This window comes from Setaria viridis, chromosome 7, assembly GCF_005286985.2.
Source record: "Setaria viridis chromosome 7, Setaria_viridis_v4.0, whole genome shotgun sequence".
In the NCBI taxonomy this organism is placed as follows: domain Eukaryota; kingdom Viridiplantae; phylum Streptophyta; class Magnoliopsida; order Poales; family Poaceae; genus Setaria; species Setaria viridis.
The window spans coordinates 9,548,643-9,568,386 of NC_048269.2; the positions used below are offsets into that span (position 1 = coordinate 9,548,643).

Consider the following 19,744-nt stretch of genomic DNA (forward strand, 5'->3'; position numbering starts at 1 on the left):
CTGCACAGAGCACTCCTATGGAAACACAACAATCGGTAGCAACCCAATCGGCCATCGGCGCGCCCCCGCTTCCATCCGTTGAGGTATAGCACTATTCCGCCAATTTTTCCTGATATTTGCATAATATACTTATTCGATTCTCTAATACAGGTCATCGGCACACCAAGCGCTCCTCAACCACCGGTCTTTTCTCAGGGAGTTGGTCCAAGCACCACGCCGATCGTTGTGGAGTCTTCCTCTTCTGATGAACCCATGGCGCAAGCCCCTGAGCAAGGCGTGACGACTTCCCAAATGCAACATGAAGAAATTCGCTTCAAAGTGGTAAGTTATATTCCGGCTTTACTCAGCCGATTTGCTTTTACTACCAGCCGATTCATTTTTCCTTCTTATTATCTCCAGGAACAAGACACCCCCGACAATAGCCTCTTTTCTTTTTCGGTTGCCCTCTCCGACGATGATGAGGTCGCTTCCCGCCAAGTCACCTTGAGTTCCATTCCTAACGACGTCCGAGCCAAACTTGCCAGCATCCGATCCCTCCTTCAAGGGGACATCGGCCGATTAGTAGAAGACGCTTCACCGATTCGGCAGCTCTTCGGTGACGTCAGCGGGCAAGTACCAGAAGAGGCAGAGGAAGCCTTGGCGCCGGCGACATTCATCGAGTCTATGAGGATCCCGGTCTTCAGAGCCCTTCGTCACATGGCCGATCGCGCCAAGCTGGCCAAGACTCGTGAAGAGGAGGACGTGTTCAAGCGTCAAGCTCAAGAGGCGCACCGTCGTATCCACTTTCTGGAGGACTCCCGCCCGGGGATTATCGGTGAGATAGACCGCCTCAAACGTCGGAGGGCGGAGCTGGCCAAGGAGATGGAGCAAGTGACCAAGGCAATCAGTGCCGAAGAGAAGAGGCTTCAAGAACTCCCTTCCGTCATTGCCGATTTGACACGGGAGAGGCAGCGCTTGGCCCACGAGGCCCTAAAACTCCACCGCAGTGCTTCAGAAGTCCCCGGATCGGCGGATGAAGACCAACGGGTCCTGGACTCTGCCGATCAGATCCGGCGTCGGGCAATCGCGGCTATCAATACCCTTCTGGGTAATCTGTAAAACACTGACTATTTTGTACGAACATTTACTATCTGCTTTGACCGTCCTTCGTGACGCCCTTTCTATTTATTACCTTTCTTATTTCCGATGGGACGTACCCTTACCAAATTTCCACGCCCCTTCTCCTTATAAGTACCGGCCTAGGCACTTCCTTCCGAGGGTACCAGTTTGGCTTTCGGTTTTTATCCCCTTGCTCCTCTCGTCGGCGCGTCTTTCTGTCATGTCTTCATCGGCTTCTTCCTCCTCTGTCAACCAGGTGAAACCTTGGCTTTGACTCCTCTTTCTCTTTTTAAATCTTAGGAAGAAAATGCCCCTTCTTATTCCTTCTTTGTTTTCAGCCCCAGCATCTTAGCCCTGAGCTTATACGCGCCATCGAGCTCATACACTCTGAGGACCCATTGTCGTCAGAGGATAAGGAGCTGATCATGGCTTATCGTGACGAACTTCGAGACCACGTCACCGCGGAGGCTCGTGTGGTCTTGGATTTTGTGGAGAGCGATGGTAGCCGGCGATCTCCAACCGTCAGGAGCCATCGTCGTGACGAACTTCAAGACCATGTCACCACGGCAGCTCGTGCGGTCTTGAACTTTGTGGAGAGCAATGGTAGCTGGCGACCTCCAACCGACAGGAGCCATCCGCTTCCTCCGCAAGTCGTTCTTGAAGACGCAGCGGCAGGAACTTCGCGCCCGGCCATGGATCGGAGCCACCCTCTCCTTCGTCAAGTTGAAGCGGAGGCTTCGATGAAAGAAATAGAAGAAGAATACCTTCGACTTATGAACGAGTTGGATCGGACTGAGAGGGGGCGCAAGAAGAAGAATAACTAGTTATTTGTATTTTTTTTTGTTCTAAGGGCGACTTCCGTTTTGTCGGCCGTGTAACCCATCGCCCGTACCGAATGAATACATCGGCCGATTTGGACGACTATGTGTTTGAGCCGTTTTGCATCGGCTGTGTGTGATCGTATTACGGTTAATCCCTTATGCTCCGACCCATATACTGGGGTAGTATCTTTTTAAGTACCTTCCGTTCAGAGCTCTAGTAAATTCTTCTCCCTCTATTGTTTCCAAAATGTAAGCATTCCCTGGAGTACATCTGCCGATTTTATACGGCTCTTCCCATGTAGGGGACCATTTTCCGAATTTAGGATCTTTCGACCCAATCGGCAATACTAACTTCCATACTAAATCCCTAGGGGAGAATTGTTTGACTTTGACCTTCTTATCGTACCACCTGGCTACTTTCTTTTTGTTTTCTTCAATGCTTATCAGAGCTCTCAATCGTTGGCTAGCCAAATCATCAAGTTCCCTTTTCATAAGTGACGAATAGTCATCGGCCGTTAACTGGTCCTGGAGCGAAATACGCCTTGATCCCGCCCTCGATTCCCATGGTAGTACCGCATCGTGACCGTACACCAACTGATAGGGAGACAGCTTGGTAGCCCCATGACAAGTCATCCTGTACGCCCATAGGGCCTCAGTCAAACATAGATGCCACTTCTTTGGCTGTTCCTCGATTTTCCTTTTGATCAACTTGATTATCCCTTTGTTGGAGGATTCTGCCTGACCATTGGCTTGGGCGTAATACGGAGAAGAATTTAACAATTTGATTCCCATATCGGTTGTAAATTCCTCAAATTCCCCCGATGTGAACATTGTTCCTTGATCGGTCGTTATAGTCTGAGGAATGCCGAATCGGTAGACGATGTGATCCCTTACGAAGTCGGCCATGATCCCACTCGACCGACCAGGAGGAAACTAGGGAGTCCAAGTGCCACAAGTAGCAAACTCAGGGGCTTCAACATCACCTGGAAGATGTGCCACAAGCAAGGCTAAGCAACTATGCTCAACAAGACTTAACCGACGGGTGGTTCTAATCCACCAACTTCTAGACATGAAAGGATTTTTGGCTGAGGGGTTTGTTTTGCCAAAAGCGACTACAGTAGATCCTTACTTTCAATATTTTAGCCACAAATTCTATGTTCATTTACCGATCTAAGTTAGAAACTATACTAAACAAGCATTGCTTTCCAAGCAATGAAACAAGTAACAATATTTAGATTACCATCATCTTCCATTCTTACTCAGTGTAGCATAGCGATCAAGCAGTCCCAAACTGTGAGAGGCAGACGAATCGATTCGAATTTCTTAACCATGCATGGCGAACCTAATCTCACGACATTTGCGCACCACGAAGGGTCGCTTCCTTTGTTGGCCATCCCCATCGATCCCAGACCCGTGTCGGGCCCACTTCCCTTGGTACAAGGCTCCACAAACCCGGCCTCTGTCGTTCTATGACCGCACTTGTCACCACATGCGGTCGCAAGGGAAACTCTGTTCCAGAGACTGTGGATCGAACCGCTCATGTCCTGGTTCAATCAGGTACTAGGCTTCCCCATCCCATACTAGGTATGAGATTAGTACTTTCAAACACTTGATCACGAACACCATCACTTTCCAACCTTAATCCAATTTCATGTAGACAGACGGGGCAATCCACCGACCACCAAAACAATTCACAAGGCCCTGCCCCGTCCATCATCCTTATAGTTGTAACAAAAAGGAGAGCAAGCAACTCCTATAACTCGTGAGTGACAGGAAATCACTCGACTTTTACCGAGTCCTGTTTAAGCATTGCAACTACTCGGCCTATCATACTACTGTTCAGATCAAAGGAAAACTAAGTCATGCATCTAGGGTTTCAATCAACTCCTGGAACGTAAATGCACACACATAACAACAGAAGGCATGCACCAGTTTAGAAAAAACCGGGTTATGCTCCGGGGCTTGCCTTCAAGCGGGGCCGTAGCGAACTGGTCCTCGTTGTGCACGGTCTCACTCCTGCAGGTGGTTGCTCAGCTACGACTTCGTCTTCGGGCACTGGGTGCAGCTCGTACGTGCCGTTGGCGAGGTTCAGCTCTACACAAAATGCAATGGAAGGGTAAGACACTTAGATGGTGATTTCAACAGCATTTGCAAGGATGTAAACCCAAAACTGTAGCAAAACTACAGGAAAAAGGTGCGATGCCCACTTTATTGGATTCTACTCAAAATGAGGATTCCAACCCAAGTGATTTCACATTTTCTCGATTTTTCCTCGATTTAAGGTGTAACTTCCAAGCTTTTGTTGATTTAAAACGAGTGAAAAGAGTCGGATCAGGAAAAATTTACAATCTAACCCTTAGACTTAAGGAATAACTGCACCGGGATCCTCAAATTTAAATACAGAGGAATCCTTAGAATTTACACAGATACCCTCGGTCCAAAGGAAAAAGACACAATCGAGCCCTCGGGCGAGGCAGACAACACTCGGGTGAGGCGGACAGGGGTTGGGCAAGACAGACAGGGGTCGGCAGCTTACCTCCGGTCCTACAGGCGAGGTCTTGGGGTCGGGAGGAAACAAGCCAAAGCAGAACGGCGGAAGGCGGTAAGTTTCGGGCGGCGGCGAGGTCCGACGGTGCTCCGTCAGCGGTGGTGCTTCTCGTGGACAACAAGCAAGCTCTAGAGCTATGCGAGAGGATGGTGAAGCGGTTGGTGGTGTCGGCCAAGCCTGGGGTTGGGCAGAAAGGGGAGCTCCATCGAGAGCTCAGGTGGCAGCGAGTATGGTGGAAAAGAACAGAGCAAGTATTGCGGCAAAGGCGGTGATGGCGAAGGGGATTCCGGTAAGAGGCTTTGGTACCTTTTTATAGATGCGCGGAAGTGTTCGGAGGAAGGAACGAGTTCGAGCGGGCGAGAGGATAAGATCGAGGAAGAAGGATGTGCTCTGTCGCAGTGGTGATTGGTTGGCGCCTCCATTGGTCGGAGAAGCGGAGCTCCGGGGACAGGATCCTCCGGGCATTGGGCAAGGGAGATATCATCACGCAAGCGCGGTTTTGCTGGGCGGGAGAATTGGCGAGGTCGAGCGGGTGTCTGGTCGCGTCAAGCACCAGATTGGGGGTGGCGGCTCGGCCGGTGTGTGGCGGTGACTGGCGTGCAAAGGGAAGGAAGATGCGAACGCTGGTTGGATGAGCGGGTGAAGGTGTGGGATGAGGGCGGCATGGCGGCTTTTCTGGCGAGCATGCAAAGCTCCGATTGGCGGGCGGGGATGCGCGGCACGGGTGAAGGATGTGCTCGGCCAGCGATTAGCCAACATGGTGCTCGCCCCTTCTTGTCGTGGGTGCGGGTTGGGCATCAAGGCTCCCATCCTGTCACTCCTCCGCCGGGGATAGGGCGCCGGCGAGCTGCCGGTGGAAGGTGGCCATGCGGCGGGTGACGCGCAGGCGAACATGCCTAGGCACACTGGCGTCGAGGCAAGCTCGGGCAGCGCACACTATCGACTTTGCGGGGGGCCAAGATTTTCTTTCTAGGATCGGGGTTAGATGGGACAACAAGTCGGTTCTCATAGTACACTCTCCCATATTCTTCCTGTCGGAAATGCTTATACCCCTCATCCTTCTGTGCAATTTTCCCCTTAATTAGCTTTATTTCCTTATCTTCTAACTGTGCTGACCCAATTTGGTCTTCCAAGGCAGATTCAATGGAAACATGACCTAAGGTGCCATGGGAAATAATTTCCAATTTAAGTTTTCCCATCTCATGACATAAAGTTTCCTCAAAACTAGTTGCCGACAAACAATTGCAATGGACCTTGCGGCTGAGAGCATCTACTACTACGTTGGCTTCGCCGGGGTGGTAATGCACTTCCAAATCATAATCCTTGATCAGCTCTAACCATCTTCTTTGGCGCATATTAAGGTCTGCTTGAGTGAAGATGTACTTGAGGCTCTTGAGCGAAGGCGTGGGACGACAGCGGCGTGGCGGCTTTTCCGGCGAGCGGGGAAAGCTCCGGTTGGTGGGTGGGGATGCGCGGCAGGGGTGAAGGATGTGCTCGGCCGGCGATTGGCTAGCACGGCGCTCGCCCCATCTTGTCGTGCACGTGGGTTGGGCGTCGAGGCTTCCGTCCTGTCGCTCCTCCATTGGGGATAGGGCGCCGGCGAGCTGCCGGTGGACGGCGGCCACGCGGTGGGCGACACGCGGGCGAACATGCCTGGGCGCGCTGGCGTCAAGGCAAGGTCGGGCAGCGCACACTATCGACTTTGCGGGGGGCCACTCCGAATTAGCCAAAGTGCTTTTAATAAAAGTTGTCTTAAATTAAAAGTTTTACAACTCTTACTTGGGCAAAAGATTTAAGTTCGTAGATAAAAACTCAAGTTTTAAATTTAACTTCAAGAAGAGCTTTTTTGGGTCAAAAAAGACATTTTACCTCTTTTGCTTAGTGAATAACAACTTGTTTAGGTTTAAGTACACCTAATTAAGGCAGAGTTGTTACAGACGCTAAGGCCAACAAGGCACTCGAAGAGCTCAAAGTTTTCCTCACTGATGAGGACACCACGAGTACATCTACACCAGCAGCACCTTAGGCGCCTCCAGTTGCTCCTCCACCTCAGGCGCCTACAGTTGATCATCCAGTTGGGCCAATCACTCGGGCCCGTGCGAGAGAATTAAACTTCATCATGCTCTTAAGGAACAAAGGCCCAGTGGAATAAGAAGATGGCCCAACAGGGCAGCCCAGGTGGGGCGCCTAGGGTTGGAAGCCGCGGCCCTCCCCCTGGTCGCGCGTGCCCCCCTCCTGCCGTGGCACCTCCTCTGGACTCCAGGGGCTGCGCCCCCTTTATTTAGTCGGAGTCCCTTTTGTTTACAACTTGAGTTTTGTTTTACATCTAGCTTTAGCTACTCTCGAACACGCGCAAATACGCGTTGTCCTTGTGTGATTCAGAACTCCACCTTCGAGTGATATTTAGATTGCTCGCCTCATTTTCTTGTTCGTTCTTCGATTGCGGATAGGAATCGATCTTCGTGATTAGGCTGATCTTGCGCTGGCAAGGTTGGTAACCACAGGGAGTTGGTTCAGCGATTGCATTGGTGCTTCGGGTTCGCTCATCGTAGTTGGATCGTGAGGGTCTACTTCCACCAAGTTGAATTTATCTCCACTCACCGAAAGATCGGACACTCCGACTCTATCAAGTGGTATCCATTTTCCAGGTTAATCGGTGAGTTTATCGAGTGTTTGTCCCCTTCCTACAGTCCACAAAAACCAAACAATTTTTTTTTTCAGGTTAGATCTTTGTCCCAGCAACCCTTTTTGAGCCTTGCACCTTCTTTCAATAATTTGCATTGTTGAATTTGTGTGCTTTCCGAATCAATTGTTGCTGATTACTTTGTGTTTTCTCATCTTTTGTTTTTCCCTTCCGTTGTCTTGAACCCTAGCACGCCGCCGCCCTTTCCCAAATCGTGAGGCAGCCGCGCCGTATCCCCCTGATCGCCTTCTCCTCCCTGCCTTGTGTGTTTGGCAAGTCAAAAAAAAGGAAAGACAACAATCAAAAAAAAAGAAAGAAAGAGACCAGTGCGCACGGGAGAAGGACGCCGATCCGATCATGCGGGTACGCCGCGCGCACCATCTTTTTTTTACTGAAATACCCCTGTACTTCGGGTAAAAGTGTGTGTGGTGCCTTGCTGTTTCCGAGTCATTTTACCCCTATTTCTCAGTTTTGGGGCACCCTGAAAAAAAAGAATCAAAATAGAAAAACAATAGAGGTCCACCCTCTCCACCTTGGCTGTTTCTTTGCCTCTATTCCTTCCGGTTTCACAACTTTTGTTACATGTTTGGCACTATAATTCAACTTTGCATTATTGTTTGATTGTGCTAATCCTTCAATTGAGTGCAGCCTTCCCAGAACTCCACATAGTTCTACGACGAGCATATTTTGTTTCTCCAGGCAATCACTCCTCCAATCTTTCGCGAGTTCCACCGGTTGGTTGCAGTTCGCCCCTGTGTGCGTGGTAAGAACGGATAAGAATTTGATAACAGTATTAGTGTGAGCGCCTTGTGAGCCGTTACACCCCTGTTTTGTCGTCGGTTTTGTTCTTGTATTTGCGCTAACCATGGCACATGATGTCAACGCGGGGGATAACCAGCTGCAGGGCATACGGGCACAAGTTGAAGGGCTTGTCGGCGACATTCAGACGATTCATGAACAGCTGGACTCGACGATCTCCTCAACGACCGAGCGGTGCGATCAGCTAGACCTTGCAGAGACGGCCGCTAAGGCCACACTCGACACAGTTGTGGCACGACTCGATGCATTGCACACAACAGTCACAGAGTTGCAGTAGGGTTATGGTGGTGACTCGGAACAGGACGATGGCGACCGCCGAGGCCGTGCCCGCCGCGTGCCACGCCATCCCGGTAATGATTCCTTTTCCAAGATTAAAGTTAAAATTCCACCTTTTAATAGCAAATATGATCCTGCTGCATATCTTGATTGGGAATTAAAAGTTGAACAAAAATTTTCATGTCATGATATTCTTGCTAATTCTCAAGTTAAAGCTGCTATTAGTGAATTTACTGATTTTGCTTTAATTTGGTGGCGTGAATATAAACACAAACATCCCAATACCATTCCAACCACTTGGGATCAATTAAAAGCTGCTATGCGCCACAGATTTGTGCCTTCTTATTATGCCTGAGATTTGCTTAATAAAATGCAACGTTTTCAGCAAGGTTCCAAATCTGTTGAGGAATATTTCCAGGAATTACAAATAGGCATGATTCGTTGTGGGTTATTGGAGGAAAATGACGCTGCTATGGCATGTTTTCATGGTGGTTTGAACCGCGAAATTCAGGATATACTTGATTATAAGGACTACACAGATATGACAACATTATTTGAATATGCTTGCAAAGCTGAACGTGAAGTGCAGGGACGCTGCTCAAAGACATATTCTAACTCTTTTGCAGGAAGAAGCTCGACATCCAACTCCGCACCCGCTCTCCCTGCGCCACCCACGCCCACCACTACACTGCGCGAGAGAACGGCCAAACCTACAAGCGCTGCCCCTTCCACAGGCGCCACCCCTCCCACAGGCCGTACACGGGATATTCAGTATCATCGTTGCAAAGGATTTGGCCACATGTTTCGGGACTGTCCGAACAAGCTCACTTTGCTTCTTCGTGACGATGGTGAGTACTCTTCCGCTAGTGATTCTGAAGATACTCAACATGCGATGCTTGCCACTGACCATGCAGCTATGGAGGTCCATGTCAACCCGGGCGACGCCGATAGGTATGAAAGTCTTGTTGTGCAGCGTGTTCTTAGTACACAGGTCGCTCCGTCTGAGAAGAATCAGCGACACACTCTTTTCCATACCAAGGGCGTTGTGCAGGAGCGGTCGATTCGCATCATCATCGACAGCGGCAGCTGCAATAATTTGGCGAGTACCACGTTGGTTAAAAAGTTGTCTTTACCCACTCGTAAGCATCCAAATCCATATCACATTCAATGGCTTAATGATGGTGGGAAAATTAGAATTACTCGATCAGTCCGTGTTCCTTTCTCCATGGGTGCTTATTCTGATTTTGTCGATTGTGATGTTATTCCCATGGAAGCATGCTCTTTGTTACTTGGGCGACCTTGGCAATATGATACTGATAGCTTGCATCATGGTCGTTCAAATCACTATTCTTTCATGTTTAAGGGTCAGAAAATAATTATACATCCAATGACACCTGAACAAATTCTTAAAGATGATCTTGCTAGAGCTGCTAAAACTGCTAAACAACTTGAACCATCGACCTCTGTTAATTCTGAAATCAAGTTGAATGTTCCTGTTTTGCTTGCTACACATGCTGATTTTGATGAGTTACGCGATGCTCCTTTGCCATGCTATGCCCTTATATGCTCTAGTGTGCTCGTTTCACTTGATGATGCACCATCTTTAGATATTCCCCCTGCGGTTGCTAACATTTTGTAGGAGTACGCTGATGTCTTTCCAAAAGATTTGCCACGGGACTCCCACCACTTCGTGGCATTGAGCACTAGATTGACCTCATTCCTGGCGCGCAGCTTCCGAACCGCGCATCGTACCGTACAAATCCGGATGAGACGAAGGAAATCCAGTGCCAGGTACAGGCGTTGCTTGACAAGGGTTATATTCGTGAGTCTCTTAGCCCTTGCTCCGTTCCCGTGTTACTTGTTCCAAAGAAAGATGGCTCATGGCGTATGTGTGTCAACTGTCGTGCTATTAATAACATTACCATTCGCTACCGATACCCTATACCACACCTTGATGATATGCTAGATGAGCTTAGTGGTGCCATTATTTTCACTAAGATTGATTTGCGTAGTGGCTACCATCAGATTCGCATGAAATTAGGTGATGAATGGAAAACGACTTTTAAAATGAAATTTGGGTTATATGAATGGTTGGTTATGCCGTTTGGTTTGACAAATGCTCCCAGCACATTTATGCGTTTGATGAATGAAGTTCTGAGGCCCTTCATAGGATTGTTTGTAGTTGTCTATTTTGATGATATCCTCATTTACAGCAAGTCTATGGAAGAGCATTTAGAACATTTGCGTGCTGTTTTTGATGCGTTGCGAGTGGCCCATTTATTTGCTAACCTCGAAAAATGCATGTTTTGCACACAACGTGTCTCGTTTCTTGGCTATGTTGTTACTCCACAGGGAATTGAGGTGGATACCAGCAAGATTGATGCCATTCGGGCGTGGCCTACACCAACGACGGTCACACAAATTCGAAGCTTTCTTGGCCTTGCAGGTTTCTACCGCAGGTTTGTTCGTGATTTTAGCTCCATTGCAGCGCCTCTACATGAGCTTACAAAGAAGGATGTCCCCTTTGCTTGGAGTGATTCGCAAGAGGTTGCGTTCAACACCTTGAAAGATAAGTTAACCAATGCTCCTCTCTTGCAGTTGCCTGATTTTACTAAAGTGTTTGAGCTTGAATGCGATGCTAGCGGTATTGGGCTAGGTGTTGCTTTGTTACAAGAAGGAAAACCGATTGCTTACTTTAGCGAGAAATTAAGTGGTGCTAGCTTGAATTATTCTACTTATGATAAGGAGCTTTATGCTTTAGTGCGCACTTTGCATACTTGGCAGCACTACCTTTGGCATTGCGAGTTTATAATTCATTCTGATCATGAGGCTTTAAAAACATATTCGTACCCAAACAAACCTGAACCGTCGTCATGCTAAATGGGTAGAATTCATTGAGTCTTTCCCTTACATTATTAAACACAAGAGCGGGAAGGAAAATGTCATTGCTGATGCTTTGTCTCGTCGCTATACCATGCTGTCACAGTTAGATTTTAAAATATTTGGTTTGCAAACTGTGAAGGATCAATATGTGGACGATGCTGATTTTAAAGATGCTTTCGCCCATTGTATTCATGGCAAACCATGGGGCAAATTTCACATACAAGACTGGTTCCTGTTTCGCGCTAACAAGCTGTGTGTTCCAGCTAGCTCGGTTCGTCGTTTGTTGTTACAGGAAGCGCATGGAGGCGGTCTCATGGGGCATTTTGGCATCTACAAGACACATGAAGTGCTGGCTGCCCACTTCTTTTGGCCCCGGATGCGCATTGATGTTGAGTGCCTTGTTGCACGCTGCACTACTTGCCAGAAAGCTAAGTCACGATTGAACAACCATGGTTTGTACATGCCTTTGCCTGTTCCTACTTCCCCTTGGCTTGATATTTCTATGGACTTTGTTTTAGGATTGCCTAGAACTAAGAAGGGGAGGGACAATATTTTTGTGGTCGTTGATCGTTTCTCCAAAATGGCTCATTTTATACCTTGTCATAAGACTGATGATGCTAGCAATGTTGCTGAATTGTTCTTTCACGAGATTATTCGTTTGCATGGTATTCCAACTACAATAGTCTCTGATCGTGATGCTAAGTTTCTCAGTCATTTTTGGAGATCACTGTGGAATAAAATGGGAACTAAATTGCTGTTTAGCACCACTTGTCACCCTCAGACTGATGGACAAACTGAGGTGGTTAATCGAACTTTGTCAACCATGCTTAGGGCTGTTTTAGATAAACACTTGAAACGTTGGGAAGATTGCTTGCCTCATGTTGAGTTTGCTTATAATCATGCAATGCATTCTTCTACAAAGATGTGTCCCTTTCAAGTTGTTTATGGTTATATTCCTCGAGTGCCTATTGCTTTGTTTGCGCTTGATGTTGAGGATGCCCCACACATAGATGCCGCTGCCCATGTTGATCAAATGATTAGCTTGCATGAGCAAACTCAACAAAACATTGCTGCTGCTAATGCTAAATATCAGGTTGCGGGTAGTAAAGGGAGAAAACATGTTACTTTTGAACCGGGTGATCTGGTTTGGTTGCATTTGAGAAAGGATCATTTTCCTACTTTACGTCGTTCTAAATTGATGCCACGTGCTGCTGGTCCTTTTAAAGTGCTAACCAAGATTAATGATAATGCTTATATCCTTGACCTGCCTGCGGAGTTTTGTGTTTCCACGAGTTTTAATGTTGCAGATTTGAAACCGTATGCGGGCGAAGATGAGGAGTTGCCATTGAGGACGACTTCAGTTCAAGAAGGGGAGGATGATGAGGACACCATGAGTACATCTACACCAGCAGCACCTCAGGCGCCTCCAGTTGCTCCTCCACCTCAGGCGCCTACAGTTGATCATCCAGTTGGGCCAATCACTCGGGCTCGTGCGAGAGAATGAAACTTCATCATGCTGTTAAGGAATGAAGGCCCAGCGGAATAAGAAGATGGCCCAACAGGGCAGCCCAGGTGGGACGCCTAGGGTTGGGTGCCGCGGCCCTCCCCCTGGTCGCGCGCGCCCCCCTCCTGCCGTGGTGCCTCCTCTGGACTCCAGGGGCTGCGCCCCCTTTATTTAGTCGGAGTCCCTTTTGTTTACAACTTGAGTTTTGTTTTACATCTAGCTTTAGCTACTCTCGAACACGCGCAAATACGCGCTGTCCTTGTGTGATTCAGAACTCCACCTTCGAGTGATACTTAGATTGCTCGCCTCATTTTCTTGTTCGTTCTTCGATTGCGGATAGGAATCGATCTTCGTGATCAGGCTGATCTTGCGCTGGCAAGGTTGGTAACCACAGGGAGTTGGTTCAGCGATTGCATTGGCGCTTCGGGTTCGCTCGTCATAGTCGGATCGTGAGGGTCTACTTCCACCAAGTCAAATTTATCTCCACTCACCGAAAGATCGGGCACTCCAACTCTATCACTCACCACTCCTCCCATCATGATGGCCCTAGCCAACCAAGAAACGCTACACCTCTACATTTCTACAACGACGCATGTTGTCTGCATTGTGCTAGTTGTGTAACGCGAAGAGCCCGGCCATGCACACATGGTGCAATGATTGGTGTACTACGTTAGTGAGGTCCTCAGTGATTCCAAGATCCGCTACACACAGGTTCAGAAATTGCTCTACGCAGTTCTAATCTCGTCAAGAAAGCTGCGCCACTACTTCCAGGCGCATAAGATCCAGGTAGTTTCCTCATACCTAATTGGTGAAATCCTTCACAACAAGGGCATCAAGGGCCGAGTTGTCAAGTGGTCTGTAGAGCTTGGCGAGTTCGACCTTGATTTCTACCCGTGTCATGCGATCAAGTTGCAGATCCTAGCCAACTTCGTGGCCGAGTGGATAGAGATCCAAAAGCTGCCCTCCTTGGAGAGGCCAGAACAATGGACCATGTATTTTGATGGCGCCCTCAACCTCAAAGAAGCCGGCGCGGGGGTCCTCTTTATATCCCCCAAAGGCGATCAGCTCAAGTACATCCTCCAGATCCACTACAAGGCCACCAACAACAGTGCCGAGTACGAGGCTCTCATCCACGGCCTCCACATAGCCGTCTCCCTCGGGATCAAGCGCATCCTTGCATACAATGACTCAAAGTCGTAATTGAGCAAGTCAACAAGAACTGGGACTGCACCAAGGAGACCATGGACGCTTATTGTGCAGAAATCCACTTCGATGGTCTTGAGTTCCACCATGTATCCAAGGAACACAACATCACCGCTGATGTCCTATCCAAGCTCGGCTCCAAGCATGCACAAGTTACGGTCGGCATCTTCGTACAAGACCTGTGGAAACCTTCCATCAAGATTCTGAGCTCAGACCAGGATGACGCTGGCACCCCGGCTCCAGCTGACCCAGCTCCCACTAATGTCATGATGATTGAGGTAGAAGAAGACTAGAGCGCCCCGTTCATAGCCTTGATCACCGACCAGCTGGCACCAGAGGACAAAATAGAACACAAGAAATTAGCTCAGCGCAGTGCAAACTACGTCGTCATTGGCAAGGAGCTCTACAGAAAGGCTGCATCTACAGGCATCTTGATGAAGTGCATTCTGCGTGACGAGGGCATTGACCTCCTTCACGGGATCCACTCGGGCACATGTGGGAACCACGCTGCCTCGGGCACTTTGGTCGGCAAGGCATTTCGCTCTGGTTTCTATTGGCCAACAGCAGTAGCTGATGCAAAGGAGCTCTTCCAAAGGTGCAAAGGGAGTCCATTCTTCTCCAATTAGCAACATCTACCTGGCCTAAGACCCGCGCACCATCCCACCATCCTAGCCCTTTGCATGCTGGGGACTGGATATGGTCGGACCTTTCAAGACTAATCTAGGCGGCTACACCCATATCTTCATGGCAGTTGATAATTTCACCAAATGGATTGAGGTCAAGGCTATCACCAGCATCGAATTGGCTAAAGCCGCTCAGTTCATGGAGGAAATCACACACCACTTTGGAGTTCCAAATAGGATCATCATCAACCTTGGCAAGCAATTCACAGGCTCCGAGTTCTGGGACTTTTGCTAGGACAACCTATTCGATGTGTACTACTCCTCAATAGCGCAACCGCGCCGCAACGGACAGGTTGAACGTGTGAATGGGATGGTCCTCCAGTCCCTCAAGTCTCGCATCTTCGACGACGCATCCAAGTACGCCACCAAGTGGCTACACGAGCTACCCCATGTCAACTGGGGCCTACGGACCTAGAAAAGCCGGGCTACCAGCTATACCCTTTTCTTCATGGTGTACGGCTCAGAGGTTGTCCTGCCATCCGAAGTGGCCTTTCGCGCCCCACGCATTCAGTACTACGAGGAAGGCGAGGCAGAAAAAACTGGCAAGTCAATATCGACAGCTTCAAAGAACACCGAGTGGCGGCTCTTATCCAGCATGCATGCCACGAGCAGCATATACAGTGCTACCATTATCAGAATGTTATAGAACACTCCTTCAATGTTGACAATTTGGTGCTTCGCTGGATCCAGTCCACCAAGGACATGCACAAGCTGGCCATGCCCTAGGAGAGCCCCTTCATCATCAAAAATTCATCTAGCCACGCACGTATCGATTCCTGTCGACTCCAATGGGCGGACGGCTCAGGGAACCCCAATCCATGGAACAACGAGCACCTACGATGCTTCTACCCTTAAGGCTTTAAAGCTATGTATTCTATTTCCCCGTTTTTAATAATAATAAAACCTCCGAGTTTCTCTGCATACCTACTACCTTACTGTAGCTCTATCTGAGCTGTTCCTGACACTTAGGGGCTGTCCGACCCAATCGAAAGACCAATCGCTCTCAAGCTCGGGGGCTTGCCCTAGGCGCTAACCTCTGGGTCTCGCATTCTTCTCCTCGCCCTCTCAAGGCAATATGACTAACTCGTGTTGTCAGCTTTCTAGCTTGCGAAACCTAGATGTTGGGCATACTCCCCAGGCCCACGAGTAGGCCTTGGACGGCCCACTAAGGGACGTACTCAGACAAGATCAGAACAAGGATAGGCGTATCCTTCTCGGACTAGTCTTGTATGTTTATGGAAAACTACTCGGGCCAATACCGAGTAGAACTCTGTAATAGTACCCGACTAGGACTCAGACTTGTAACCCTGCCTTCCTGCGTATATAAGGCCGGGCAGGGACCCCCCTCAGGACAACTCCAATTGATCAATCCCCAAGATCAATACAAACCAACACATAGGACGTAGGGTATTACACGATCTAGCGGCCCGAACCTGTCTAAATCGTGTTCCTTGCGTCACCATTGATTCCATGATTCTCAACGACCCTTACCGCATAAAAGACCACCTAGGGTACCCCTAGGCGGGTTGCCGATCTAAAACACCGACAACTGGCGCACCAGGTAGGGGCGCTCGTCGAGTTTCTCAGCGTGAACTCAATGGCGAAAGTCATCATCAGGCCTGTCTTCTTCATTGAAGCTGGCGCCACCTTTGTTTTTGGATCCTGGCTTTGCGTCGCCGAAGGATCAGGATCGTTCCGGCGCCAGATCATCGACATTCACGAGAAGAAACCAGAAGATTTGACCAGAAAAAATCAAGATTTCAAAGTCAACGAGTTCGAGTTTGACTACGCGTCAGATCCGACTTCCCCTCGGACTACTCCGATTCCCCGCTCAGGGGTCGAGCGTAGCCGACCCCAGGACTTGGGGTCGGGCGAGGCGGAGCTACCCTTCCAAAGGGTCGGGCTCCACCGACCCCAGGACTCAAGGTCGGGCGAAGCGGAGCCTCACTTGGGGTCGGGTGAGGCAGAGCTACCCTTCCAAAGGGTCGGGCTCCGCCGACCCCAGGACTCGGGGTCAGGCGAAGCGAAGCTTCACTCGGGGTCAGGCGAGGCGGAGCTACCCTTCCAAAGGGTTGGGCTCCACCGACCCCAGGACTCAGGGTCAGGCAAAGCAGAGCCTCACTCGGGGTCGGGCGAGGTGGAGCTACCCTTCCAAAGGGTCGGGCTCCGCCGACCCCAAGACTCAGGGTTGGGCGAAGCGGAGCATCACTCAGGGTTGGGCGAGGTGGAGCTACTCTTCCAAAGGGTCGGGCTCCGCCGACCCCAGGATTTAGGGTCGGACTCGCCTCAGATTCGACGGCCCCAGTCAGCATCCAAGTCGGTTTCGACCTCAACGCGGTTCCCGCACGGACTCCGCAACGCAACCAAAGTCCAGCAAAGTTTTCTTGCACAAACCCGAGTCGACCTCGGGCATGAAGATGTTGACTCCGACTCATCCTACTCACCAGAGATATCATTATCTGGTCCAGCCCAAGGGTTGGTAATAACTTCGACATCTCAAGGCAGATTCGTCCACTGGCCAGGATTGCGACCATTTTTTTCTCGACCGTGACTACGACTCATGCCTTGTCGCCCATATAGACAACCTACCATTTCAAGAAGGTGTTCCACTCACTTCCAACCGCGAAGAAAGTTACACAGAGATTGCAACATCAAGCTCCGGAAGCTACTACCCGAACAGGGAGGTACTTGTTATTACTCAGAATAACATCCCGGGTACTAGCCAGAACAGAACCCCCAGGCGATTAGCATAAGTCGACTACATCTCTGAAGATGAGTCTACAGCTGACGCCCCTCACAATGAAACTTCCGAACAGCGCAACCAACGAAGGGCGCGCAATGCCACTCAAGCTGAGCGACGACAGTCGATGGCTATAAATATTCCTATTACAAATCTTGAACGGGCTTTCAACGCAGTCCAGGCTCAGGAGCACAATACTCCACTCGCGGCTATCGCTTCAATCAACCTTTTAACGACATTGATGCCTCAAGATAAGGATAACGCAGCCACAGCTCAACTCATGCAGCGTGGCAACGGACTAATCGCACAACTCGCGGAGCAAGCTTACAAGCTACTCGACAAAGAATCACCAATCCCGTCCGTTCCTTGCATTACATCGCATCAAGATGGAAGCACAGGGGCTGTAGATAAAAATGCCGCCCCACGAAATGATGATGCAGTCAACCAACCCCGGCAACACAGCCAAGGTCCAAGCAAGCATAAAGCTCCTACTCGACAGAAGGATGTGGGTGAAGTCAGCTGCACCAACTCGGTTAAAAGTATTCGCCCTACTCGGAAGGTCCGCCAGATGTCCAACTTCAGCGATCTACGAGAAATCCTCAACAGTCGGTGCGAACGAGAAGTCGACAGCTACAACCACTTTCCTGCTTTCACAAACCGGGTAATGAAAACAAAATTACCCGAAAAGTTCAAACCAACCGGCATTACTAAGTACGATGGCAAGCAAGACCCAGTTCAATGGCTACGCTGTTACTCGCTAGCCGTCCAAACAGCCGGGGGTAACAACGACACCAAAGTCATTCATTTCCCCATATGCATGGAACCCGCACCACTGACCTGGCTCGAGTCACTCAAACCCAAGTCCATTGACTCTTGGGCAGACTTGACAAAGGCTTTTACCAACAACTTCGCTGGCTCCATGGCTAGCACAGGCAACAAGATCGACTTAAGACAAATTAAGCAGAAAGAGGGCGAGACCCTGCGCGACTATCTACAACGGTTCTTCGAAAAGAAGGCTACTATAGTGGACATCTCCGAAGCAGACGCCATTGAGTGCTTCCAAAACGGACTCTATGATCGACGAACATACCAAGACTTCGGTCGCCGACGACCAGCCGATGTCAAAGAACTCAAACTCATGGTGCAACAGTGGGCCGATGAAGAGGACAAAGAACGAGAACGATTCAGTTCCCACCGTAACCACAGACGCGACAACATCTAAAACAATGAAATAGATAAAACTCGGCATAACGATGCTCGGAACTCCTATCCGGGTAACCACAATCGCAAAAGGAAACCCGACAACATCGTTGCTGCCATGACCAGCTCCGGAAAAAAGGGACATTGCAGAAACGACGAAGGACCAACCTTCACGGAGCTACTCAAAAAGCAGTGCCCATGGCACCCGACTAGAAAGCACTCCGCAATAGACTGTTACAGCATGCGCCGAGTCATGCAAGACTTACCCATACCATCAACTCCTGAAGAGTACGCCAAAAACAGAGACAAGGGTAAAAAACAAAGCCAGCAACAATGAAGATGAGGACGGCGATTTCCAACCAGCTTCAAAAACCGTCAACGTTATTTTTGGCAGCATTCCTGGCACTGCATCCAAGCGAGCTAACAAACTCGAACTCAGGGAGATCATGGCCATCGAGCCGACGGACCCCACACCGCTAAAGTGGTCAGAAGTTCCAATTTCTTTCAGCAGAAAAGATCAATGGACAAAATTTTCAAAATTAGGCCGTTTTCCACTAGTCGTGGATCCAGTCGTGGCAGGTTCAAAGTTAACCAAAGTACTCATCGACGGCGGGAGCGGCCTCAACGTTATTTTTGCCAAAACATTAAGGAAAATGTGCCTCGACGTCACTGAAATGCTTACCCCAATGGATTCACCTTTCTACGGCATTGTGCCCGAAAACGCGGCCATACCACTGGAACAAGTTGTCCTTCCAGTCACCTTCGGAACTAAGGAACATTACCGCACCGAGTACATCAGATTCGAGGTCGCCGACTTCGAGACATCTTATCACGCCATACTCGGACGGCCAGCACTAGCCAAGTTTATGGCCATACCACATTATGTCTACCTGGTACTCAAAATGCTAGGTCCTAAAGGAGTGCTCACGCTACGAGGAGATCTCCGGAGATCCTACGAATGCGACACCGAAGCCGTGGAAATTGCTGCGACTACTCGATCTCCTAGTCCCATGCAGGAAATCTTCACAGCCTCAAAAGAGCTTCATCCAACTGAACTTGAGATCCCGGAAACCAAGTCGGGATCCACGAAAGTGAACCTGCCAGTGAGCAAGACTTCAAGTCAGTCGACCTCCAGACCGGTGATCCTTCCAAGACAGCCCTGATCGGAACAGGGCTAGATCCTAAATAGGAATTCGCGCTCGTCAGTTTCCTTCGGGCTAACCATGATATCTTCGCTTGTAAGCCGGCTGACATGCCAGGTGTGCCCAAGGAACTGATCGAGCATT

General features: G+C 49.4%; 1 protein-coding gene and 1 long non-coding RNA gene across 2 annotated transcripts; both read left to right on the plus strand.

The window, feature by feature from the left end:
* LOC140223388 (uncharacterized) lies at window positions 1-2,283 on the plus strand. The gene is made up of 3 exons (XM_072295187.1): window positions 1-83; window positions 151-321; window positions 400-2,283. Exons 1-3 carry the CDS (start codon window positions 18-20, stop codon window positions 1,096-1,098), a joined length of 936 nt encoding a protein of 311 aa, XP_072151288.1. The 5' UTR covers window positions 1-17; the 3' UTR covers window positions 1,099-2,283.
* Window positions 2,284-12,942, plus strand: LOC140223389 (uncharacterized). The gene is made up of 3 exons (XR_011898823.1): window positions 2,284-7,913; window positions 8,049-8,319; window positions 8,872-12,942. It is a non-coding gene; the product is annotated as an uncharacterized lncRNA (long non-coding RNA).
* The last annotated feature ends 6,802 nt before the right edge of the window (window positions 12,943-19,744 follow it).